General features: G+C 41.6%; 1 protein-coding gene across 2 annotated transcripts in view; it reads right to left on the reverse strand.

Annotated features, from left to right (window-relative positions):
- The window catches only part of impa2 (inositol monophosphatase 2), a 42,023-nt gene extending 15,649 nt beyond the window's left edge, over positions 1-26,374 (reverse strand). The window contains exons 1-5 of one of the 2 annotated variants that reach the window (XM_073047006.1): positions 26,195-26,373; positions 16,486-16,619; positions 7,825-7,929; positions 4,458-4,503; positions 1,600-1,708 (exon numbers count right to left, since the gene is read on the reverse strand). In XM_073047006.1, the coding sequence (XP_072903107.1) occupies positions 1,600-1,708; positions 4,458-4,503; positions 7,825-7,929; positions 16,486-16,619; positions 26,195-26,281 (481 nt within the window). In that variant the 5' untranslated portion in view covers positions 26,282-26,373. Of the gene's footprint in view, positions 1-1,599; positions 1,709-4,457; positions 4,504-7,824; positions 7,930-16,485; positions 16,620-26,194 lie in introns of both variants that reach the window. The other variant, XM_073047015.1, reaches the window with a different exon arrangement.
- Positions 26,375-26,836: the final 462 nt, after the last annotated feature.

Here is a 26,836-nt window from a genome sequence, read left to right on the forward strand (position 1 = left end):
CCCATACCTCAATACAAGTTTCATGTACTGGTTGAATCCGTCAATTGAATTATCAACAGAAGAATAGACGTGTGTAAATAATTTGCTTCATCTATTTGTGTCCCCATGAAACCTCCCTGCATCCTCCTCACAATCCACATAACCACTCAGCTTTGTACTATAAATTTGGATCTGTACACTTGGTCCAGCATCTAAATTGTTGCTGTGGACTATGGATAGATGGTGTTGATAATCTGATCACAGTGGCTTGCCATTGATCATAGTCACTTAGTAGACTAGCCTCAGTACCACATTGTAATTTAGTAATCTTAAGTGGCACTTCAAAGGCATTCTGAAAGTCCAAATACACTGCAGGATTAGCTGCTGGTATTAGACATTTGAAAGAGTGCTGGCTGCCAGTTTTACTCAACTCCACATATCTTTACTAGAATTACATGCGAGGAGACAAGTGCAGTGGCAGCCAATAATCTCAGACCCAATTATCAACAGCCACCACTGACGAATTTCTCTCCCTTTTAAGACTGTTTGCAGATCTGGAATTGATCTTGTTGCACAGCTAACAATGACCAGAAGGGTGTTCACTAGGGAGAATGCAAAACTAAAGGGCTATTACTGTACGTATGAAATCCAATATGAAATAAAGGAGACGCTACTTTATTTAAATTTGCTACTAAATTAATTTCCAGAGACAAAGAGTGTAAATATAGCTGGGACTGCTGCAATCTCCCAGATCTAACAGTTTCACAGAGCAATGCAGGAGAAAAGAATCATAGGATCCATGGAAAGGAATGAGTATTGTTCATTCCAACTTGGAGAGACTATGAAGATGACCTGATCTTTTTCCATCTACATGATAAGACATGGCATTGTGAATATGGCTACTTGGGACAAGTGGTGGGAGAGAGCAGTTGGGGCTGAGGTTTGCATTTATAGCCATTTGTCAATCTTATAATCAGAATAGTGCATTCAAAGCAGGCAAATAAAGGGTTCCTAAATAATTGCTCACTGTCAAAAACAACTGTTGGGTTACAAACTTTGACTTTCTTTAAACATCCATTTCATACTTAACAACAGTAAAGGCAGGAGTCACTAAGGCATAGGAACACAAGAGGCGACAGAATGGTGGACTCAGCCCAATCCATCATGGGTACAGTTTTCCCTACCACTGAGGGCATCTACAAGAGGTGATGTCTCAGGAAATCAAAGTCCATTATTAAGACCCTCAACATCCAGGCCATGCCCTCTGCTTGATGCTGCCATCAGGCATGAGGTACAGAAGTGTGAAGAACCACATGTCAAGTTCAACAACAGCTCTTCTCCACTGCCATCAGGTTCTTGAACAAACTCCAACACACTACCTCAGACTGTATTACTCTTTTCTCTCCCTCTCTCTCTCTTTCAACATGCACTAATGTCATTATGTTTATTTTTTTTGGGCAAATTATGCATAATTTATGTTAATTTAAATGTATGTTAGCTTATGCTTGTCATATTTCAAATGTACTGTGCTGCTGCTGTATAAAGCTAATTTGCATGATATTTACTATATATTCTGTGCCAATGACAATGAATTTAAGAAGTCAGAGAAAGTTCACAAACCTGTCTCCTTTGATGCTTGAAGTGTCTGTCCATTACAGAAGGCTCCATGACCTTTTCTGCCCGTGTATAACTTCTCTTCGACACAGTTATAGATTACACCCAGCTCAAGCTAAAGAAGAACAGTGGAGGAGAACTGTCTTCATCATTCTGGTCAATTCAGCTATACAAATAGATTACAAATCAGCAAAGTAACGAGAGATATAGGAACTATTCTCAAAGACAACAATTACAACTTCTATTTATACAGCACCCTTATAATGTTGCAAAATGACCCAAGATATTTCATTGGAGTTTATCAAGCAAAAACTGACTCCTAAGAACCCTTATGGGGGAATGACAAAATTCTGGACAAACACAGTAGTTTTTAAGTTGGATCATAAAAGAACTAGGAAACTAGTGGAATGTGTCAGTGGTGATCAGACTCAGAGCAATTTTATTAGACTACATACAATGGGCAGAAACATTATGAAGAAAGTTTGAATACATTAGTTTTAATGTCAGAGTTTACAGGAGAAGGAGCTTGAAGCAATGAACAATCTGCTAGAGGAACGCAATGGGTCAAGCAGCATTTGTGTGAGTGAGGGAATTACTAATGTAATAATTGAAGGACAATGGGCAGGTTGAGCCTGGGAGGGAAGAGTTGGGAGACAGAAGCAGGTGGATGATAGATGGAGGTAGAGAGAAGAAATGGAGGCAGACAGGCGGAGTATAGAGACCAGAAATGGGAGAGTAGAAGTACATTAGAGAAGTGAGGGCAAGTTAGATTATTGAGACGGGAAGGAGAAGGGTCATCATGGGATTGGATTTCTTGGAGAATTTTATTATTGAAGTTTTGCTGTCTGTATACATCCTCAAGACTGATAGGTGAATGGGGAAAAGCTGGTCAGGACATGGGCAGCAGTATTTTGAATGAACTCATGCTCATGTAGTTTAGAATAATTGGACACCTAGCAAAGGGTAGGACAAGTTAAGGCTGAAGATATACATGGGGTTTTCAGCAGTAGAGAAGCTAAGACAAGGTCAGGATGTAGTCATATATACCCCCTTCACCCCTGCAAGTCAATGTAAAGTAGCTTACACCCTGGAAATCTGTTGCACATGAGGCAAGAAACATATCACATAGAATAAAATATGTGCTGAATGTTACTGTTCTCACCACCTCTAGCTCTCTCTGGTAACTTGTAAATTGTAGCAGATGGGTACGAATCAGCCATTTACTGCTGAGTTCCCACTGTGCCATTTCCTACTCTGAGCAGTGATTAAATAATACCATCTCACCCCAACTTTCCTTCCCTTTCTCTTCTCCCTGATACCCTGCAGATTTTTCATACCCCTCCCCACATCAGGTCTCAGGAGCTCCTGTTATTAATGATACTTTTACATCAATCATTTTTAATCTAACATTTCCCCAGTATTCACAGAAATACATCCAGGATTATTTTATGTTCGCTATGCATCTTCACCTTTGTCAAATTATTCCTTGCTGTACTCCTTAGTATAAAACATGCCCAATTTTGTTGCTTCCAAATGCACCTCCTCACTTTAAGTCTGCCTTCCCCAGTGTGACGAAGATTTGACCACTATTCCAATGTGATTTGAAGATTAGCAAGGTGAATTTGTTCACTAAACTATCCATTCAATTACACAGCAACTGCAAACTTAGTTGATTTTAAAAATCTGATTGTAAGCACACAGCCGTGACAAGTCAAGATGAAACTAATAATTTCAATAAAAACTCTGCGAATTCTGTACCCTCTGGGGAAGGAAATCTGCCATGCCTAATTGGTCTGGTCCATCAGTGATTACAGGCCCACAACTAAAGACCCTTTCAACTGCCCTTTGAAATGATCTAACAAGCCAATCACTAATGTTTAAAAGGCTCTGAACTCTTGAGTGCAGTGACTCAAGATGGTAGCTCACTGCCAACCCTCAGGGACATTTCGTAGCTGTTCTACATCTCATGAAGAATAATTAAAGAAAATGTGGACATGCCCCATACCCTATCACTGGATATAACATGCTGTCAAGCTCCCAATTTGTGCCCTCCAAAACTTCTAACAACCCTTTTAACTATGTAGTCCTGTGTCTTACCTTTCATCTGAGCTATCCCCTGTCTTCCTTGAGTAAACACTTGCTGTCTAGTGCCGGTGGCCTGCTCGTGGATACCATCTCCTGCAGGTCCATCCTTGTCTACTCTTCTTAATTGCTCTAGAAGCTGCCACCCAGGTCTTATTCCTTGCTGCACTTCTGCCCTCGATCCCGATGGTCACAAATTCACGAGAGGCCTTTCCTCCTTCCTGTGGGACACTGTGTAGTTAGAAGTTCCTTGGGCCTGGCAATTGAAGGGACTCAACTGGTCATCACTTCAAGCAAACAGAGTCGATCTCGACACATTAATACGCCAAGGAGGCCTATATTCACCACATAGTACACATGATAAGCTTAAATTTATAATGGATATGTATGGCAAAGAATTTTGAGCTTTTATTATTATGACTAGGACTTTTTATGGGCCATTTTCTCAACTCTGAATCACTAACTCTGCAGCACCTTGAAGAAACAGCTCACACTACCACCAATCCTTGATGATTCAGCATGTTTATTAACCGACCTTGGGTAAGGTGGAAATTGGCAATTATAAGCTCAATACCGAGGAATAAAATGGCCGTCCTTCGTGGCCATGCAATGGTTCCACCCACCCCACACCCAGACAGAACAGGCTTGGTTAATTTAGGGGAATAGAACAGGGCTACTAGAACCCAGGAAGGGGTTAATGTTTGAAGACAGGAATTTGGGGAAGGATTAGTAAATCAACCTGCAACAAGTGCTGAAGTTCGTTTGAACATGGAATTCATTACCTCTTTGTTGACAGCTAATCCGATAGAAACAGCTACCACTGGAGCTCTGAAAAAGAGTCAAGTGTTATAATTCTATTCTTAGAGAATTACAGCAGCTTACAATGCAGTTAGAAAGTCTTTTGGTCCTTATGTCCATGCTAGTCATTAATATAAGATGCTATTTAACCTAGTCCTTTTCCCAGCTCTCCTCTAGTCCAGCCTATGATTGAGACCTTCTTCAAAGTCTCTTCTACTTTAAATACTCATCCATGTAAATCAAAAGATCTGATAGTTCCTGCCTTGTCAACACTTCCAGGCACAAACTTCCAGACTCCCTCTGCTCGCTGTCATTTTCTTCATCTCTCCTCCAAAATTCCTTCCAATATGCTTATCCCATGAATGGAGTTCAGAGGAATGAGGGGGAGCTCACTGAAACCTACCGAATACTGAAAGGCCTGGATAGAGCAGACATGGAGAGGACATTCTCATTAGTAGGAGAGTCTAGGATATGAAGGCACAGTCTTAGGATAAAGAAACATCCCTTTAAAACTGAAATGAAGAGGAATTACTTCAGTCACAGAGGGCGTTGGTGGCCAAGTCATTGGGTGTATTTGAGGTTGGGGTTGATAGGTAAAGGGAGGAAAGATTATGGGGGAAAGACAGAAGGCTTTAAAAAGAAATCAGCAATGACTGAATGGTGCAGCAGTCTTGATGTGCTAATAACAAAATTCTCCTCCTATATCTTAAACAAAGGTTCTGAATATTTCTCTTTTAACCTTCCCCAAAAGAAAAATTAATGGCTGGATGGAAATGGGTTCATTTTTCCCCATCTATAAAATTTCACACTGGCAATAAATGATAATCATTTAAATTTATACCTTGGAGATAAGAAACTGAAGCAGGAGAAGGCCATTTGTCCCCTTAAGCCTGATCATGACTGACTTTTTCCTCATATCCTGTGACTTCTTCAAAAATTCTTCTCCATCACCAGTGCTTTAAGAATCTTACTTGTAGTTTCGAAACCCCACACACAGACCACTGACCAAATACTATTTGATTACAGAATGGCTGGTCAGCAACGTGGAGAGTAAAGGTGTGGGTGGAAATAGTGGAAAAATGAGAGGAATGTATAGTTAGAAGAAAAGAAAACAAAGATTTGCTGAAAAGTTATTGGCCATGGTAAAAGAAAATCAATGAGGCATTGCGACTGATGCATGTCAAACCTGTTTCCTGGCAGACTGCAAAGTCAGCTTGTCTTAGGCCTACACGTCCTTGAGTAAAGCATCAGCATAAATGACAAAATCTACATTTCTTTAAGAGAAACAGAGCTCAGGCCAGCCTTCTCCAGCAACAGTAAAATGTGACAGGGGTTCTCTTTACGTACTCCACAGCACAGAGCAACATTGCCATGAGACTCAGTCTCAGTGTCAGAAAGATCACACCAGTCTATGACTTAGTTACTTCAAATATAAATGCATTTTTAGGAATGAATATTTCTCATTGTAGTTTTTAATAACCAAATTAATTTTACCAAACACCCATATATAAAAAAAAACAAAAACAAAATTCCCAAAGATAATTAAATTGTGGTTTGAGCCCTGCTTATGCCCAGTTATCAGCCTCCGATTAGGGAAACAGTTGCTTCCTGTTCAATCTACCCAGCCCTCTACTCCACTGAATACAACCTCACCCAGCCTCTCCCTCCCTGTATGCACTCTCCTCAATCCCTGATAATGTCACTAAGTATTATCAGCCTCTCATCTGGCTCCATCACAGTCTTCCTGTACGGTGACCAAAACTGCAACACAACTCCAGCTCTGGTCCAACTCTTGAACAAAACAGTTCGACCATGATCTTCCTGATCTTAAAATATTTTCTGGCTGTGTCTATAAAAGCAGCAATTCCATGGGCATTCTTGACTACTTTGACTTGCTGTCCTGCATACCTATTGGCCATGCATACCAAGAACTCCTGCTCTTCCATCCTTTTCAATTCCCTACCATTTATTGTCTTTCCCTCTCCTCATTTGTCCTTTTCAAATGCATTACTTGACTCTTCTCCAAAATGAATTCCACGCACCACTTGCCCACTCAAATGATCCATCCCACTGAATATTTCCTTCAGCCTCACAATCACCACTTGGATCTTTTTTTCTATTCAGCAAACTTCTAAATCGTGGACCCTGAATCATTGGCATATACCATGAAGAGCGAAGCATCTGCCCAGCAGAACCTCACCAGTCACCAGAACTCCTTTGCTTCTGTCCCTGAGCTGATCTGGATCAGACTTTTCCAGACTTCAATCTCCGATCAAACAATATAGAAAATATAGAGCGGGGGAGGTGGGTTGTGAAGCAGGCAGAGGTGTTGGATAACGTCTTTTATCCAGAGGGCAACTGATCTGGAATTGTCTGCCTCCGAGAGATGGTGGAAACAGCATCAAACAAGTGGAACTTCCAAATCTTTCAAAAGGGAATTGGATAGGCGTTTGAAGGAAAATAATTTGCAAGGCCAAGGTAAAGAATGGGAGAATGGGACTGACCAGATTGGTTCTATATTGAGCTGCATGAATCCACTAAGCCAACAGACCTTCTGCAGTGTTATAGTTGTGAGTTTGTGATTCCTGTGTACCCCATGGAGATTTTGTTCCCCAAATTAGTCTGCTAAAAAAAACAGTTTCATAACAAACTGGTTAAACCTTGCCTTAAATCAATGATCTGGTGTGGAGTTATTATCTGACGTATGCTGCCTCTCAAAACATTTCCCCAAGAAAAACTCTTATAATAAAACTCCATGAAACAACTTTCCCTATTTGAATATGCAATAATGACCTTATTTCATTTTATCAGATCCAAAATTAGCATCAACAGTACCGCCATGGTACTTTGGAAGAAACACTGAGATCTGGCTGTCTCTGTACCTGCAGTAAAGCTGGATAGCCCGACTGCAGAAACCCCATGGGTGTTTCCCATACCGAGGGAAATGTATACAGTTTCAAATCCCATTTCCAAAGTTCCATTTGGGGAGGTGGGGGGTAGTTTGGGAGACAGCCAACTTTAAGGAAATTTGCTTTCAAAGTGCAAGTTTAATCCTTAGGTGTAAAAAATGCATGGATGTTAGTTGTTTTACTACTGCCTTGCGCAGTGGAACTTAAGTTTTTCAATAGAATCAAGCTCATTGCAGCAAGACAAAATAAAACCACAAATGTGTTTTTGAAATTGGTTCCACTAGAACTTCAATTGAACTGAAGCAGAACTTAATGTGCATGCTCACAGAACCATATTTTTCACCCCAAGGGGTGATTCCTCTTGATGCATTAGGCTTTAGTACCATTGCATCATCCAGTTTCCTATGAAAGAGAAGTAAACTGTTATAGATATCGTTTATACCCATGCACAAAGTTGCATGTTCCATCGATGGGGTCTATTATCCAGGTGGGATCATCAGTCAGAATGCACTTCTCACCTGCTGCAACCGATTCTTCTGCAATGAACCTGCAACAAGAATGCAGATTCAATGAAAGAAAGTCCATCACATGTTATGTATATTCATCCAGTTCTACAAACTGACTTGCATCAACTAGTAACTATTACAATTCTAAAAGATGGCGCTGATCAAGTGGCGACTATTTACGCGCAGCTCCAATAGGAATAATCAAATATTCCCGTTTAGGACTACTACAGCTGCAATTCAGCCACATCCATGGGTACTTCAGTAAGCAACATCATTTTAAGACGTTTTAAAAAATCTATCGATACTGAAAAATCGATGGATCCCGGATGCAGATGATTGTGAATGCAGATCCCCTTTAAGAAATGGAAGCAGGGATGGTGTGGCGGTTTACAAGTATGATTGAAATGCTGTGGCCTTAGGTATACCACTCCCAGCTGTCCTGTTGGTGAATGTACAGTCTCTGGAAAATAAAGTTGAAGACCTCTGAGCAAGATAGTTGTACCAGAGGGACATCAGGGACTGCTGTGTACTTTGCTTGATGGAAACGTGGCTGTCCCCCGACATTTCCAGCACACGCTGCAACCCAATGGCTTCACCATTCCCCACAAAGGCATAGCAGCTCAATCTTTTAAAAACAGAGGAGGTGAAGTATGCTTTATGATTAACTCATCATGGTGCACTGATGTGGCTATTCAGTCTCAGTCCTGTTTACCTGATCTGGAAAATTTAGCAGTGAAATATCATCCTTTTTATCTGCCAAGGGAGTTTTCCATCATCATCCTGGTAGTGATGTACATTCCACCTCATTAATTGGGGGATTTCAACCAGGCCAGCTTGGAGAAGTCTCTGGTGGTAGTTGTTCAATGTATCACCAGTGGAACCAGAGAAGCCAACACACCTGACCACAGTTTCACCACCCTGAAGAATGCTTACTGTGTCATCCCATGCCTGCACTTTGGAAAGTCTGATTGCTCAGCTGTACTTCTCCCAACATATAGGTGGAGGCTAAAGACTGAAACACTAGTGGGGAGGACCAAGAGGTATAGTTAAACGAGGCACAGGAGTGCATATGTGACTGCTTTAAGTTGGTGGCCTGGACAATATTCAGGAATTCACCTTCAAATGTGAATGAATAAACCACAATTTTGAATTAATCTGCATTTATTTAAATCTTACATCCGCCCCACAACATGAGGGTGTAAAAACCTTTCTGTTATGACTTTGTCACAATGTACAGACATGTGAATGTGTAAGTCTAACGGCTCGCAGAAAGAAGCTGCCCCAGAGCCTGTTGGTCCTGGCTTTCATACTATGGTACTGTTTGCCAGACGGAAGCAGCTGAAACAGTTTAAGGTTGGGGTGACTGGTGTCCCCGATGATCTTCCAGGCCTTCTTTACGTACCTACTACTGTAAATCTCCTCATTAGAGGGAAGTTCACATCCACAAATGCACTGGGCTGCCTGCACCACTCTCTGCAGTGCCCCGAGATCAAGGTTGTTGTAGTTCCTGTACCAGACAGTGATACAGCCAGTCTGGATGCTCTCAATGGTGCCCCTGTAGAAGGTCTTGAGGATTTGGGCGCTCATGCCAAACTTCTTCAGCTGCCTGAGGTGGAAGAGACGCTGTTGTGCTTTTTTTTGCCACACAGCCAGTGTGTACAGTCACCAACTTAGACCGTAAGACCATAAGACATAGGAGCAGAATTAGCCATTTGGCCCATCGAGTCGGCTCCACCATTCAATCATGGGTGATCCTTTCTTCCCCTCTTCAGCCCTATACCCCAGCCTTCTCCCTGTAAGCTTTGATGCTGTGGCCAATCAAGAACCTATCAAGCTCTGCCTTAAATACACCCAATGACCTGGCCTCCACAGCTGCCTGTGGTAACAAATTCCACAAATTCACCACCCTTTGGCTAAAGAAATTTGTCCGCATCTTTGTTTTAAATGGACGCCCCTCTATCCTGAGGCTGTGCCCTCTTGTCCTAGACTCTCCCACCATGGGAAACATCCTTTCCACATCTACTCTATCTAGGCCTTTCAACATTCAGAAGGTTTCAATGAGATCCTCCCTCATCCTTTTGAATTCCAGTGAGTACAGGCCCAGAGCCATCAAATGTCCTTCGTATGATAACCCTTTCATTCCTGGAATCATCCTTGTGAACCTCCTCTGGACCTTCTCCAATGCCAGCACATCTTTTCTAAGATGAGGGGCCCAAAACTGTTCACAATACTCAAGGTGAGGCCTCACCAATGCCTTATAAAGCCTCAGCATCACATCCTTGCTCTTGTATTCTAGACCTCTTGAAATGAATGCTAACACGGCATTTGCCTTCCTCACCACCAACTCAACCTGCAAGTTAACCTTCAGGGTGTTCTGTGCAAGGACTCCCAAGTCCCTCTGCAACTCAGATCCCTGTATTTTCTCCCCATTTAGAAAATAGTCTGCACATTTATTTCTACAACTAAGTGCATGACCATGCATTTTCCAACATTGTATTTCATTTGCCACTTTCTTGACCATTCTTCTAATCTGTCTAAGTCCTTCTGCATCCTACCTGTTTCCTCAACACTACCTGCTCCTCACCAATCTTTGCATCATCTGCAAACATGGCAACAAAGCCATCAATTCCATCATCTAAATCATTGATATACATCATATAAAGCAGTCCCAACACCAACACCTGCGGAACACCACTAGTCACTGACAGTCAACCAGATCCTTTTATTTCCACTCGCTGCCTCCTACCAATCAGCTAATGCTCTAACCATGTCAGTAACTTCCCTGAAATACCATGGGCTCCTAACTTGATAAGCAGTCTCATGTGTGGCACCTTGTCAAGGACCTTCTGAAAGTCCAGATATACAACATTCACTGCATTCCCTTTATCTATCCTATGTGTAATCTTCTCAAAGAATTCCAACAGGTTCATCAGGCAAGATTTTCCCTTAAGGAAACCATGCTGACTTTGTCCTATATTATCCTGTGTCACCAAGTACTCCATAACCTCATCCTTAACAATTGACTCCAATATCTTCCCCACCACTGAGATCAGGCTTCATCAAGACTTGTATGGATGAGTAAGAGCTTTTGAGAATGTACCAGACATAGCCAAACCAAATCTGTGGATGAAACAGGAGATTCATAGTCTGCTGAGGGATAAATCTGTGGCCTTCAAGACTGGTGATCCAGTACTATAAAAGTAGTCCAGGTACAGCCTTTGAAAGGCTATTTTAAAAGCAAAAAAAACCCCCAATTCTGATTGAGGTTAGAGATGGAATCAGAGGCATGTCAACTCTGGCAGAGGTTGCAGCCCGTTACTTTCTAAAAAGCAAAACCTAACATCATGAATGGCTGTGATGGTTCACTCCCAGATGAGCTCAACAAATTTTATGTACACTATGAAAGGAAGAATGAACTGCACTTTGCAAAGCCCTGTAGCGTCGGGTAGCATTGTGATCTCTGCCTCGTAGGTAGATATCAGAACATCTTTCAAGAGGGTAAACCCTCGCAAGGCGAGAGGTCCTGATGGTGTACCTGGTTAGGCTCTGAAAACCTGTGTCTACCAACTGGGGAAGTGTTGAAGGACATCTTCAATCTCTCATTGCTGCAGTCGGAGCCTCCTACTTGCTTCAAGAGGGTGACAATGAAACCAGTGCCCAAGAAGAGCAGGCTGAGTTGCCTCAATGACTATTGCACAGTTGCACTCACATGTACTATGATGATGTTTTTGAGCTATCGGTCGTGGCTAGAATCAACTCCTGCCTAAGCAAGGACCTGGACCTGCTGCAATTCGCCTATTGCCACAATAGGTCTACAGTGGATGCAATCTCACTGGCTCTCCACTCGGCCTTTAATTACCTGGGCAAAATTAATAACTATGTCAGGCTGCTGTTTATTGATTACAGCTCAGCGTTCAACACAATCATTCCCTAGGTTCTAAACAACAAGCTCCAAAACCTGGGCCTCTATACATCCCTCTGTAACTCAATTATTGACTTCCTCACTGTAAGACCACACTCAATGTGGGTCAAAAACAGCATCACTTCCTCACTGACAATCAACACTACCACACCTCAGGTTGTGTGCTTAGACCACTGTTCTACTCTCTCTACACCCATGAGTGTGTGGATAGACTCAGCTCAAAAGCCATCTATAAATTTGCCAATGACACAACTATGTTGGCAGACTTTCAGATAGCAATGAGGCAGCATACAGCAATGAGACTGATGAGTTGGTTGAGTGGTGTCACAGCAACAACCTTGCACTCATTGTAAGACCAAGGAATTGATTGTGGAATTCAGGACGGGGAAGTCGAGGAACACACACCAATTTTCATCAATGGATCAGCAGTGGAAAGGGTGGGCAGTTTCAAGTTCCTAAGTGTCAACATCTCTGAAGATCTGTCCTGGGCCCATCATAGTGACGCAATTACAAAGAAGGCACAACAGCTGCCATATTTCATTAGGAGTTTGAGGAGACTTACTACGTCACCAAAGGCACTCAAATTTCTACAAGTGTACCGTGGAGCGCACTAATTGGGTGCATCACTGTTTGGTATAGAGGGACCATTGCATAGGATTGGAAGAAGCTGAAGGTCGTTGTAAACTCAGCCAGCTCCATCATGGAGATTAGCCTCCCCAGCATTGAAGACACATTCAAAAGGACATGTCTTAATAAGGTGGTATCCATCATTAAGGATCTCCAACACCCAAGACATGCCTTCTTCTCATTGCCACCATCGAGGTGGTGGTGCAGTGCCCCAAGACTCACACTCAACGTTTCAAGAACAGCTTCTTCCTCTCTGTCATCAGATTTATGAATGGACAATGAGTCCTTGAAAACTACCTCACAATTTTTTCCTCTTTTTGTACTCTTACTTAATTTGTTTTTCATGTATACTTCCTATTGTAGTCTATAGTTGTTTTTATTATGTATTATAATGTATTGCTGCCGCAAAAAAAACCAAATTTCACTACAAATGCTAGTGTTATTAAAACTTATTCTGATCACATAGCTTAACTTGTTAAGACTGAATGGGTCAATGGGACAGTATCTCAGATGAAAATTACTCTTTAGACTTTTCTTTTTGCTGAATTAAGACTACTCTCTAACTGCTCCAATATGCAGGATAGGAAGAGGGTTGTAGATTCAACCAGCATAATTACAGGCACAACCCCTCCCCACCATTGAAGACATCTTCAAAAGGCAGTGCCTTAAGAAGGCCCATCCATCCATCATCAAGGACCCTCACCATCCGGAACATGCCCTCTTCTCATTACTACCATCAGGAGCCTGAACACCTGCATTCAACATTTCAGAAACAGCTTCTTCCCCTCTGATTTCTGAACAGTTCTTGAACACAAACCTGTTATTCCTTTTTTGTACGTTCATTTATTTTGGAATTTATAGCAATTTTATGTCTTCGCTCTGTACTGTTGCTGCAAAAATATTAATTTCACATCAGTGATAATAAACCTGATTCTAATACTCAAGTCAAGCTAGGGTTCTAAAACTTTAATTAAAAACATGCTAATCATCAGGCTGATCATGAAGGGATTCTTATACAGAGATGCAGGAATCTTTACTTCTTTTCCTTTTTAAGTGCTTTTTTTAATATACTCACTTTTCAGGATCTGAGTGTTTTTGGCAAGACTAACATTTATTGACCACCCATTATTGCTGATGGTGTTGGTGAGCCACTTTCTAAAGCTGCAGTCATATATTTCTCATACATCTCGCACAATTGGAGGCAGCTATTCGGCCCATCAAGTCTATGATGGCTGTTCTGACAGGCCAATTCCTCCACACCTGCTTGCTGTAACCTGTACTCTTTCACATTTCTATCAACACCCCCTCCCACTACCAAATTCTTCTACCATTCAACTATACTATGAGTAATTTATAATAACCAATTAACCTACCAAATGGCACATCTTTTAAGATCTGGTAGGAAAACCAAGTACCAAGAGAAAATACAAACAATCACAAAGTGTGTTCCATCATTTAAATTTAGTACTGAAAGATTGAAAACGTTTCCAAATCAGGATAGTGTGTGACTGTGATGGGACCTGTAGGAATGGTGATCTTCATCCTTTGTCCTTTCTACTGGTGGTAGAAGTCAAGGCTTGGCTCACAGCTCCTGCTGTAGTAAACTGGACAAATAACTGCATTTTATACACAATACACATCAAATCCAGTTGCAGAGTAAATAAATCTTTAAGGTGGTGGCCAGGGTACAAAGTTCAAAAGTTCTAAGTAAACTTATTATCATAGTACATACAACCAGGAAAATTAATCTCAGTGCTGTAAGTTGTGACACATTTATAGTCTGATAATAAACTTCACTTTGAACTTTGAAGGTGCGGCGCAATGCAATAGAAATCTACAGCCTGTCAGTGACAGTAAACAATTCCATTGTGGTCATGCACTATACTCTACTTTTGTCAAGCAGTAATTTACTTCCACTGTAGGCAATTTCCCTTTAGTGACTTACAACACAACGATGAATTTCCAACATTGGTGCAATCCAGGCAAATGTTTAAACACTGATGATTCACTACCAAAATACTTTTTATTGATGAAGACACAAGACACTACAGGTGATGGAATATGGAGCAAAAAAAAAAATGGCTTGAGGAACCCTGTGGGTAGGCAGCATCCGAGGGAGGATATAGACTGCTGATGTTTCAGGTTGAGGCCCTGCACCTGGACCATTAACTCCCCTGTATCTGTGCTTCCTGTTGGCTTATAATTCTGTCTACTGGAGGTAGCCTTGTCTACTTAGTCCCATCATCAGGAGTCAAGATCAAGAAATCCCACCAACTGTGCATGTATGAAAAGGCTATTCAAGGAGCATTCATTTTCTTTTGTATTCATATGTGAAAGAATTTTGTAGCAAGAAATTGGTGAATCTAAAGGAATAAAAATATTAAATGGCTCAGTTAGCTTTGCAGAGTCATTCTCAAGTAATTTTTAAAAGTATTTTTGAAGACGGATGACTATACACTCTTTAACATCGCTTGTTAAACTGTATTTATAAAATTGCACGTGAAAATGTTCCGGTTGTTCCCAAGGCCGATAGTCCACCTCCAAATATAAAATGAGTCCATATGAACGGTCTGGAATGTTGGAAGGTCTAGAATGTTGACTGCTCATTTACCTCCCTGGATGCTGCCTGGCCCACTGAGTTCCTCCAGCACTTTGTGTGATCATCCAAATATAGGCTTTCACTTTGGGGATTCATCAAATTTTTCATTTGGAGCTGAGGCCTTACTCCATGCTTCACAGTCAAAGTTGAAGAGTTAAAACTAGATTGGATTAGATTAGCTGTATTTGTCACATGTACAACGAAACATATGGTGTAAGGATTCATCTGCATCAAATCAGTGAAGATTATGCTGGACAGCCCACAAGTGCCACCATGCTTCTGATGTTAACATAGCACGCCCACAACTCGCTAAGACCCACTAATGTACATTTTTGGAATGTAGGAGGAAACTGGAGCATGTGGAGAAACCCATGCTGTCACAGGAAGAAGGTACAATATCCCTGCTAGACAGCGGTGGGAATCAAACCCCGATCTTAAGGCTAGTGCCATAAAGGATGGTGCTGACTGCTATGCTACCATGCCACCTGTAGGAGCAAGATATCTATTCACACAAGCAAGAACCAGCCGCTAGGCTATTTCTACAAGTAACCAGTAATCAGTTTTGAAATTACAAGGATTGCTGCATAAGCAAATACCATTGTCTGTCAAGGGAGCAGATGACCATCTCACAGAAAGAGATATATTGAAAATTAGAAAAAAACCAAATGTGATATAGCCATGAGACATTCTTATATGCATAGGCCAAATGAACAAATACCATCTTAGGACAACAGGTTAATTGGATCACATCAAAACCCCAGTTACCACTACACCAAGTATGACATTCACTGCTGGGGGATTCAATAGATAAAAATAAGTCTTGTGGTTTAATTCCAGGAATAAAGGCACTGCAGGCTATAATTTGGCTATTTTCCCCACATAGAAACCCAAGAATAGTTGTAATCAAATTTGTCCTTTCTATCAATACATGGGTATCTGTATATCCAAAGAGCTAACCTTTGCAAAGCTGTACTAAAAGACTGATGCTTTGGGTGTCTGGGTTTCATCCTCAGAAGCTGTATTTTAGACTATTGCTGCAAACTGCCATGTCTCAACAAGGATGCTTCAATATTTAAAGATGATCTAGCTACTCAAGATGTGCTCCCATTGTAAATGTACTTGTCCATGCCCAAAGCTTTGAAGGAAAGCAAGTCATTATGAACTCGCATTTGATCACCTGTCTTTTTTAACAAAAAGAATAAAAACAATACATTTGAGTTTTGGAGATATTCTTCCCCCTATAATCCCAGTATGTTTGCTTCTACTGAATAAAGGCTTATTACATCCACAGCTCTGAACTGTGACAGGACTAATCAGGGTTTTGCACAGCCATAAATTAATCACATATTCCTTTCTGTTCAATGTAATCTTCAGGTCGTGGGGAATAGTGGAAAAGATATTAAATCAAAAGGTATGCTTAGCCTACCAATGCAATTCAAAATTACCTACCTGTGTGAAGGAAACTTTTTGCTTAAAGTAGAGATGATAAGGTTTTCAACAAGCTGATCTGTTTCTGTAACGAGGTCTGCTGCTGAGGATTTTGTTTGCACTCGCTTTTCAATCCTTAATGCTTCCCTGATTATCTTAGAACAAAGATAGAGGACACATGAATGTCACACAGGCACTCCTCTTTGCTGTAACACTATTGCATTTACTTTCCTCCCACCTGCGTCCATTTACCCTCCCTTGAAATCTACCCAGAATCATAGAATCACTTATCATAGAGTCAGACAGCATGGAAATTGGCTCTTTGTTACATCAGAGGTACAGCTCTCCTCACCATCAAGGAGATGTGCAAGAGGATCTCTCATGAAGATAACATCCATTAATAAAGATCCCCACCCTTTTCTCATTGCTGCCATCAGGCAAGAGGTACTGGAGCCTGAAAACACACATCAAGGGTCAACAACAGCTTCTTCCCCACTGCCATTAGGTACATGAACTAACCTGAAAATCCCTAATTCTACCTCAGACTACATTCCCCTCAACTTGCACAAATACTGTTATGCCAGTTGTCATACCACAGTCAGTGCAGATTGGTAATAACACAGGCACACCTGAAGGATATATATAGCTGGTTGAGTGGAATTGCAACAACAACCTCACACTCAATACTTCCAAGACCACAGAATTGATTGTGGACTTCAGGAAAGGGAAGTCAGAAAAACAAGCACCGGTCCGCATTGAGGGGCCAGCAGTGGAAAGGATGAGCAGCTTCAAGTTCTTGAACATCCACATCTCAGAGGATCAATCATGAGCCCAGCAACATACAATCATGAAGAAGGCTCTACTTCATTAGTGGTTTGAGGAGAATTGGTATGGCACCAAAGACTTTTGTAAATTTCTATAGATGTACATTCTGACTAGTTTCATCACAGCCTGGTGTGAAGGCTCCAGTACACTGGGTCGCAAAGGCTGCAGACAGTTACAGACTCAGCCAGCTCCATCACAGGTACAACCAGCCCTTCCATCAAGGACACCTTCAAGAAGCGATGCCTCATGAAGGCAGGGTTTATCATTAAAGACCTCACCATCCAGGACATGCCCTCTTCTTGTTACCACATTTAGGGAAGAGGTACGGGAGCCTGAAAACCCACATTCAACAATTCAGAAACCACTTTTCTCCCTGACTCATCAGATTTCTGAACAGTCCATGTACCCATGAACACTACATCATTCTTCCCTTTTTAAAAATCTATTTATATATTTTGTAATTTATAGTAATTAAAATCCATTTGCTCTGTACTGCTGCTGCAAAACAATAAACTTCAGATCATACAAAATGGTGATCGTAAACCTGATTCTGATGTTTTTGTCATGCAAGTTATGTATAATTCAAGTTACTTTATGTTTGTCATGTTTTTAATGAAATGTGTTTCTGCTGCAAAAAGCTCATTTTCATGGCATTTATACCCTGAGTATGTATGCCCACAACATTAAACCTGAACTTTGACCCACTGGGTCTGCACTGACCATGAAACATGCATTTTACAATGATCCCATTTTATTCTTCCCACTTTACAGTTCTGTTCTCACTCATTCCATAACATGTCTACACACAAAACGCAACCTACTGTTCAGAAAGAGACCATGCCTCATTTGTACAGCAGGTTGTACAGCAATCCAGTTAATCCCACTTATTTGTTCTACCAATACATCTTCAAATATTTATCCTAATTAACTTTCAGTAGTTCCAGATTGCCAGTTGTGCTTGTGTGTGTGTGTGGAGGAGGTGGGGTAGTTCCATAGACCAATCATAGAGTTTTTCCAAGAGGAAAACAATGCTTGATTGGTTCCCAAGCTTGACATTTGAAAACAGCTGATTCCAACTGGAAACATGCCACTTATTTCAAGCCAAAATTCCAAAGAAGGAAACAGCTGCGAATCGACAGACTGTCGGAAATGGTTGTCAAAGACAACAGGGCACAATCCATTATCAAAATAATAGTAATCCTTATGTTGCGCATTATTTAAACACAACAAATGAAAATGGTTAGAAGTAAAAATTTCAACACTGCCTCTCCATGCATAACTCCATGAAAGTGTCTTGTCCTTCTACGTATCATGTTAAAATGCCTTGGGGGGGCTGACATTGCTTTTGGAAAGGAACTAAATGCATTTCAAGATAAATTCAACCCATTTTAATCAAAGAATCTTCTTTAAAACATGATAGCTGTTAAGGGCTGCCAAACAACATACTTCCGTAACATTCAAGTGTAACTTTTTATACATGTTAGAGCCTCTCTCTCCTTCTAGATCTTAATGACTGTCGGAGATCTTAAATGCAGAAATGTGGTTTTTTTTCCCCAGTGACTCTTCTCTCTTGGAGATTTGTGAGGGAATTTATTTTTGCAGCAGTGCATTAAAAATCTACATGTTTGGATATGAGAAATTTGACACCATACTGGACAGAGCAGCCTGCTTGAGAGACATTCCAACAAAAAACATTCACTCTCCCCACCACTGATGCTCAGTAGCAGCAGTTTCTACTATCTACAGAATGCACTGCAGCAACTCCTTCCGAGCCCATGACCTCCACCAGCTAAAGGACAAGGTCAGTAAAAGGATGGAACTGCCACCGCTTGGAATTGGCCTTCATACCATCCCAACCTGATAATATATCTCTGTCCTACACTATCAAAAACTTGGAACTCCCTCTATTACAGGATTGTGGATGTACTCACACCAAGGACTGCAGCAGTTCAAGAAGGTAGCTCACCACCACCTTCTCAAGAGTCATACAGACGTACAGCACAGAAAGAGGCTGTTTGGCCCATGTCAAAATCATTTAAACTGCCTGTGCCCAACGACCTGTACCATAGCCCTCCATATCCCTACTATCCATGTATCCATCCAAATTTCTCTTAAACGTTAAAATCGAGCTCACATGCACCACTTGCACTGGTAACTCATTCCACACTCTCATGGTCCTCTGAGTGAAGAAGTTTCCCCTCATGTTCCCCTTAAACTTCTTATCTTTCACCTTTAAGCCAATGGTCTCTAGTTGTAGTCTCACAAGTCTGCTTGCATTTGCCCTATCTAAACCCCTCAGAATTTTGTATACCCAATTAGGAATGAGCAAATAAATGACGAAGGCAAATAAAAGCCTGTGAAGCGCACATCCCTCAAATACATAAAAAGTCAAGCACACCCTCAATTTGTTTAATAACTATAAGGGCGGTAGAAGGTGCCCCTGCTGTGATCCCTCCATATGTCCCTCTTCTTTCTTTAGCTCTTCATTTCCTTCAATGTTTGATATTTAATTATGCTATAATAAATCTACCTTCAGAAACTTAGTGTTAATTTCACAAGCCTCATTGCAATTTTGCTAGCTTCAATTCATAACATTTTGCTAAGCAGAAGAATTATAAATATCAAAATCTCTCAAGGATACATTTACCTCAAAACAGATACTGTTAATACCAGACAAATCTCGATCTTTGTAATTTGCTTGTTTATCTTTCGCACGGTGCTGCAAGTGCGAACCTGATGGTGTCGGCTATTGGTTGATCTTGCAAGTTTACCCTTTCAAAAATTTTTGCCTGACGAGCTGCTGACACAGCAAGCTGATAACGCCACAAAGCGAGAAACACAACTAATATCCCCATAGCTCCTTTTCAAGGATTGAGAAGTGATTCATGGAATAATTTTGAAGCACATGAGCTCACAGAATGGCAACCGCACAGGAGGAAGCCATTAACAGAACAGGACAGCACAGGACAAGCCCAAACAAAAGAAAGTCTGCAGATGCTGGAAATCCAAAGCAACACACACAAAATGCTGGAGGAACTCAGCAGGCCGCCAGCATCTATGGAAAACAGTAAACAGTTGATGTTTCAGGCCGTGACCCTTCATCAGAACTCTTTTCCACAGAGGCTGCCTGGCCTGCTGAGTTCCTCCAGCATTTTGTGTGTTGCTTGGATTTCCAGCATCAGCAGATTTTCTCTTGTTTGTGACAGGACAAGCCAGATGGCTCACCATGCCCATGCCAATCACAAGGCCAAATTAAACTCTCTTCCTCCCATTCATAACCCTCCATCTCCTGATTGGTCATGTGCTTATCTCACAGCCTCTTAAATTCTCTGCTTCCACCTATACCCTGACAGCCTATTCCAGGCACCCATAGCTTTCTGTGTGAAAAAACATTCTCCCTACTCCACCCCCAGAGTGTTCTGGACCTTAACCACTTACTGTGCAAAAATATCCATCTCATTTTCGATTCTTTTGCAAATCACCTTCATTCTACATGGTAGGCCAACAGATCATGATGTAGAATTATGGTCTAGTTAAGAAATACAAACGTTTGTACTTAAAAGTAAAAAAAATGAAAGCTGTTGTGTGCAGGCCATTTTGAGCATGGCATAAACTGGGGAAATAAAGGAACAAGAATTCATAGAAAGTACTGGAATTGTTTTCTGATCAGTTTATTGAGGAACCAACTAGGGGAAAGACTATTTGAATATTTGCAATGAAGACAGCCCCCTGCTCTATTTTTTCTGTACCTATGAATGTGTGTCCAAGCATAACTCCAACACCACTTACGAATTCCCCCATAACAACACTTTTATTTGCAGAATCACAGATGGTGTACAGGAGTGAGATAGGTCAACAGATTGAGTGGTGTCATACAACAACCTTGTGCTCAACATTAGCCCTTTTAAAAAACACTTTTTTTAAACTATTCTTTTCATTTTGAAGAATCTACACACAAAAACTCTAAGGTCTCTCTCAATTCTCACACCATTTTTGAATCGCGTTCTTTAGAAAATCATGTCTCTTCTTTTTCTTCATATCAAAATGAAACACGATGTGCTTCTTGCCATTAAATTTCATCTGACAAGCAATAAACCTAGGGATTCCCAACCTTTTTATGCCATGGACCACTATCATCAAGTAAGGGGTCCATGGACCCCAGTTTGGGCACCCCTGCATCAGCCCATCCAATATCTGTTGCTAATTAGGAGTTTGAAGAGATTTGGTATGTCAACAAATACACTCAAAAACTTCTATAGATGTACCATGGACAGCATTCTGACAGGCTGCATCACTGTCTGGTATGGAGGGGCTACTGCACAGGACAAAAAGAAGCTGCAGAGGGTTGTAAGTTTAGTTGGTTCCATCTTGGGCACTTGCCTACAAAGTACCCAGGACATCCTCAAGGAGCGGTGTCTCAGAAAGGCAGTGTCCATTATTAAGGACCTCCAGCACCCAGGACATGCCCTTTTCTCACTGTTACCATCAGGTAGGAGGTACAGAAGCCTGAAGACACACACTCAGTGATTCAGGAATAGCTTCTTCCCCTCCGCCATCCAATTCCTAAATGGCCATTGAACCCGTGAACACTAATTCACTATTTTAATATATATTTTTTCTGTTTTTGCACAATTTTAAATCTATTCAATATATGTATAATGTAATTGATTTTTTTTCTTCTTCTATATTATATATTGCATTGAACTGCTGCTGCTAAGTTAATAAATTTCACGACACATGTCGGTGATAATAAATCTGATTCTGATTCTAATTCCTCTCTGACCCCCCCTCAGCAATCTCAACCAGGTTATTTATCGCTTAAGTTTAGCTAGTGAAGCTTTAGCTTATGAAGATCCTCAGCTATATTTCTTTTGTGGAGACCCTGACAGCATCTTCTTCCCTGACACACTCACTTTGTATCTCAACCATGTTTGCTCCCTCCATGAATAGCTTTCCTTTTCATTCACTGACTGGCTCCATACTCTCTCTCACAACGTTCCTCATGTTTACAGAAGTAGAACATTTCTGGATTCCTGTTTTTTGCTGCCAAGCTTTCCTCAGACCCTCTTACTGTCTTTTCTACGTCTTCCCTGAACTTACTGTGACCAGCCTGGTTCTCAATTGTGTTAATAACCTGGCACCTGTTACATGCTCCAGTTTCTTTCTCCTTTGCTACTGTCTGCACATCCATGGAGCCTTGGCTTTAAATACCTTGCCCTTCTCTGTCATGTGAATGTACTTAGACCGCAACTTGCAAGTTGAAACAAAACTTTTGGTTTATAGAGCAGTCATCCTTCCTACATTGTTGTATGTAGCCAAATCACAGACCACCTACAGTAGGCACCTTAAAGCCCTGGAACAATATCACCAAAGATCCTTATGAAAATTTTGAGGATCAGATGGAAGGACATTCACAGAAACACCAGCAAGATGCAAACATGAACAGCATCTCCACCACACCAACTCTGATGGAAAAATCATGCCATCCGGGTGTCCAACTCACGTCCCTGCAAACAGATCCTTTACTCTCAGTTGAAGGAAGGTCAGCAAATCCTTGGTGGGCAAAGGAAATGTTTCAAATATAAGATCAAAATCAGCCTGAAATTCAACATGATATCTAAAATCTGGGAAGACACTGCACTCAATAGAATCATCTGGAGGAAATCTGTTCAAGAGGGAGCTGTGCTACACGTGAAGAATCTCCGCTCTGCCACAGAGAACAAGCGGTCACTGCGAAAGGAGAGAACGAACAGCCTCAAGATCCAACCACTAACCACAGCTACCACTTACTCTTGCCCATATTGCTCCAGAATATGTGGCTCCTGGATCTGAGAACCCACCAGTAGACAACCCTCTAGGATAACATCTTAATAGACTCAAGTAATCACACTAACTTAGAATATAACAGAAGTAACTTAATTTAAAGGCTTCCCATTTTGCCTGTCAAACATTGATTCCAACACGCAGATGGCCAAACCTATTCTCAAAGTTCAAAGTAAATTTATTATCAAAGTACATATATGTCACCATGTACTACCCTGAGATCCATTTCTCATCCCATTGAAACTGGTCCTTCCCCAACAGATTTCTGACATATAGACAATAGACAATAGGTGCAGAAGTAGACCATTCGGCCCTTTGAGCCTGCACCGCCATTTTGAGATCATAGCTGATCATCTACTATCAATACCCGGTTCCTGCCTTGTCCCCATATCCCTTGATTCCCCTATCCATAAGATACCTATCTAGCTCCTTCTTGAAAGCATCCAGAGAATTGGCCTCCATTGCCTTCCGAGGCAGTGCATTCCAGACCCCCACAACTCTCTGGGAGAAGAAGTTTTTCCTTAACTCTGTCCAAAATGACCTACCCCTTATTCTCAAACCATGCCCTCTGGTACTGGACTCTCCCCGCATCTGGGACATATTTCCTGCCTCTATCTTGTCCAATCCCTTAATAATCTTATATGTTTCAATCAGATCCCCTCTCAATCTCCTTAATTCCAGCGTGTACAAGCCCAGTCTCTCTAACCTCTCTGCGTAAGACAGTCCGGACATCCCAGGAATTAACCTCGTGAATCTACGCTGCACTTCCTCTACAGCCAGGATGTCCTTCCTTAACCCTGGAGACCAAAACTGTACACAATACTCTAGGTGTGGTCTCACCAGGGCCCTGTACAAATGCAAGAGGATTTCCTTGCTCTTGTACTCAATTCCCTTTGTAATAAAGGCCAACATTCCATTAGCCTTCTTCACTGCCTGCTGCACTTGCTCATTCACCTTCAGTGACTGATGAACAAGGACTCCTAGATCTCTTTGTATTTCTCCCTTACCTAACTTTACACCGTTCAGATAATAATCTGCGTTCCTGTTCTTACTCCCAAAGTGGATAACCTCACACTTATTCACATTAAACGTCATCTGCCAAGTATCTGCCCACTCACCCAGCCTATCCAAGTCACCCTGAATTCTCCTAACATCCTCATCACATGTCACACTGCCACCCAGCTTAGTATCATCAGCAAACCTGATGTTATTCTCAATGCCATCATCTAAATCGTTGACGTAAATCATACACAGCTGTGGTCCCAATACTGAGCCCTCTGGCACCCCACTAGTCACCACCTGCCATTCCGAGAAACGCCCATTCACCGCTACCCTTTGCTTTCTATCTGCCAACCAGTTTTCTATCCATGTCAATGTCTTCCCCCCAATGCCATGAGCTTTGATTTTACCCACCAATCTCCTATGTGGGACCTTATCAAATGCCTTCTGAAAATCGAGGTACACTACATCCACTGGATCTCCCTTGTCTAACTTCCTGGTTACATCCTCGAAAAGCTCCAATAGATTAGTCAAGCATGATTTACCCTTGGTAAATCCACGCTGGCTCGGCCCAATCCTATCACTGCTATCTAGATATGCCACTATTTCATCTTTAGTTTAGTATATTCTAAACTTGCCTACTCTCACAATATTGTCTGTTTTCAAGAGTTCCTGCATTGATCATGTGGCAGTAATTCAAAGTTACAAATTAAAACACCATGATTCCTTATCAAAAGGAAATCCAAATTAATCACATCCCTTTATCTATTCTACTGGTCACACCCCTTAAGAACTTCAATAGATAGCCTTCTCCTTATCCCACTGTATCCAAATCTTACAAGTATATCTTACTATTTCTTCCTTATAAGGAATAAGGTATCGAGGCTCTCCTTAAATGGACATGTATTATTTCCTGGCGACACACACAAAATGCTGCAGGAACTCAACAGGCCAGGCAGCATCTATGGAAAATAGACGAGCAGAGCCTCTTCAGCCTGTTGAATTCCTCCAGCATTTTGTGCGTGTTGCTTGGATTTCCAACATCTGCAGATTTTCTCTTGTTTTTGAAAGTATTATTTCCAAACTCGTCCATGGGGTAGGCAGTCTCAACTGAAACCACTCTCTGACCGAAGACTTTACCCTCACATGACTCTTGCTCCTCTGACGCCCCCTAAGTGGAAGCATTTTCTGTGCACTTGCTCCATAAAATCTTCAAACCTTTGCCCTTTCTCCTCCACTCACACTCACATTTCTGTAGCCATCGCGCCTGTTCCGGAATCATAAAAGTTTTCTCACCGCTACCTATTTATACTTGCTGATCAGAATTCTGCCATAAGACTTCAGTTTATTGCCTTATAGTCATTGGGGTTTCAATGAAGAATAATTATGCAACAGATTACACCACCGCCAATGTGGTTTTAGTTCAGAACAGCCGGAGAATCCAGCGCACTGCGAACATGGTGCAGTATGATCTCAAGGTCCTAATGACATTCATCAGTCTAAGGCTCGCCTTAGCCATTCGAGGAAACAGCAGTACACAGCGTTCTTGTTAAAACAGGTACTTTAGCGTACTTCCTGTTTGAATTTTGAACAAACATGTTATAGAAACGTGGACTGATGGGTGCTAAACATCTGAAAACAACCTCACCAAAAATAGGTCAACCCCACAAGATTCTTCGAAATGTCAATGACACACAGTATTAATGTATGAGCGGTTCCTTTTACAAACTCCCCATCCCCCCTTCCGGCCTAGTAGATGGTTAATACAAGGCTGGTTTTCAGCAATATAATCAAACTTTTTCGTTATTATTAACCAACCGTCCGACTAGAAAACGGAACAGAAGCTATCTTATTTTTTTTTATAATTTCGGTTTACAAAACAGCTCCCGATGCAGAAGAAAAATAAAGCCATCCGCCACACCAGCCCCCCACCCGCTGCAAACTAACAAGAATGTGTATGTGCCGTTGAATATAAGATTAATCTCCTGAAGTACATAGTTGGATTAAAGGCGCCTGGGCTGCCACTGCGTGAAGTGGCCCATCTGTCCGCCCAACGGAACACCCGGGACACCTGAACGCTCACCTGACCGGCTTCCAATGCCACCTCTGCCGCCGCTTGGAGACTCTCCTTCAGCAGCTGCTCGCTGCCCTTCTCGTCCGACCCCGCCATCCCCCTGCACGCTGATCGATCCGCTCCCCTGCTGTACTGGACTGCGGATGGGCGGCCCGACTCTATCAGTACACACACGAACACTCTTCCTCTCTCTGCTGCACTCTAGCGTGCGTCGATGCCTAACAACAGCAACCGCTGATGCAGCGCCTTCTCGACAGGTATCCCATAGCAAATTATCCGGTATCACGGAAGGATATAGCACATTGGCCAGCGATACGACAGACTTTGAACCCACAATCTACTTCGTTATCACCCTCACTTTATTGTTTATTTGATCTGCACTTTCTCTGAAGACTTTATTTTGCATTGTTATTGTTTTACCTTGTTCTACCTCAATGCACTGTGTAATGATTTATAAAATCAATAAGCAATACAAGCTTTTCACTGTATCTTGGTACATTTGACAATGATAAATCAAACCCATATCTACTAATTCAAATATACTAATGCCATCTGCCAGCCAAATGCCTGCTAACTGTTGTAATAGTATCTGACTCCACAATCTCTTTGGGTCCATCATTCCATATAACCAGAACTTAGTGTGTGAAAAAA

This window comes from Hemitrygon akajei, chromosome 1 (assembly GCF_048418815.1).
Source record: "Hemitrygon akajei chromosome 1, sHemAka1.3, whole genome shotgun sequence".
In the NCBI taxonomy this organism is placed as follows: Eukaryota; Metazoa; Chordata; class Chondrichthyes; order Myliobatiformes; family Dasyatidae; genus Hemitrygon; species Hemitrygon akajei.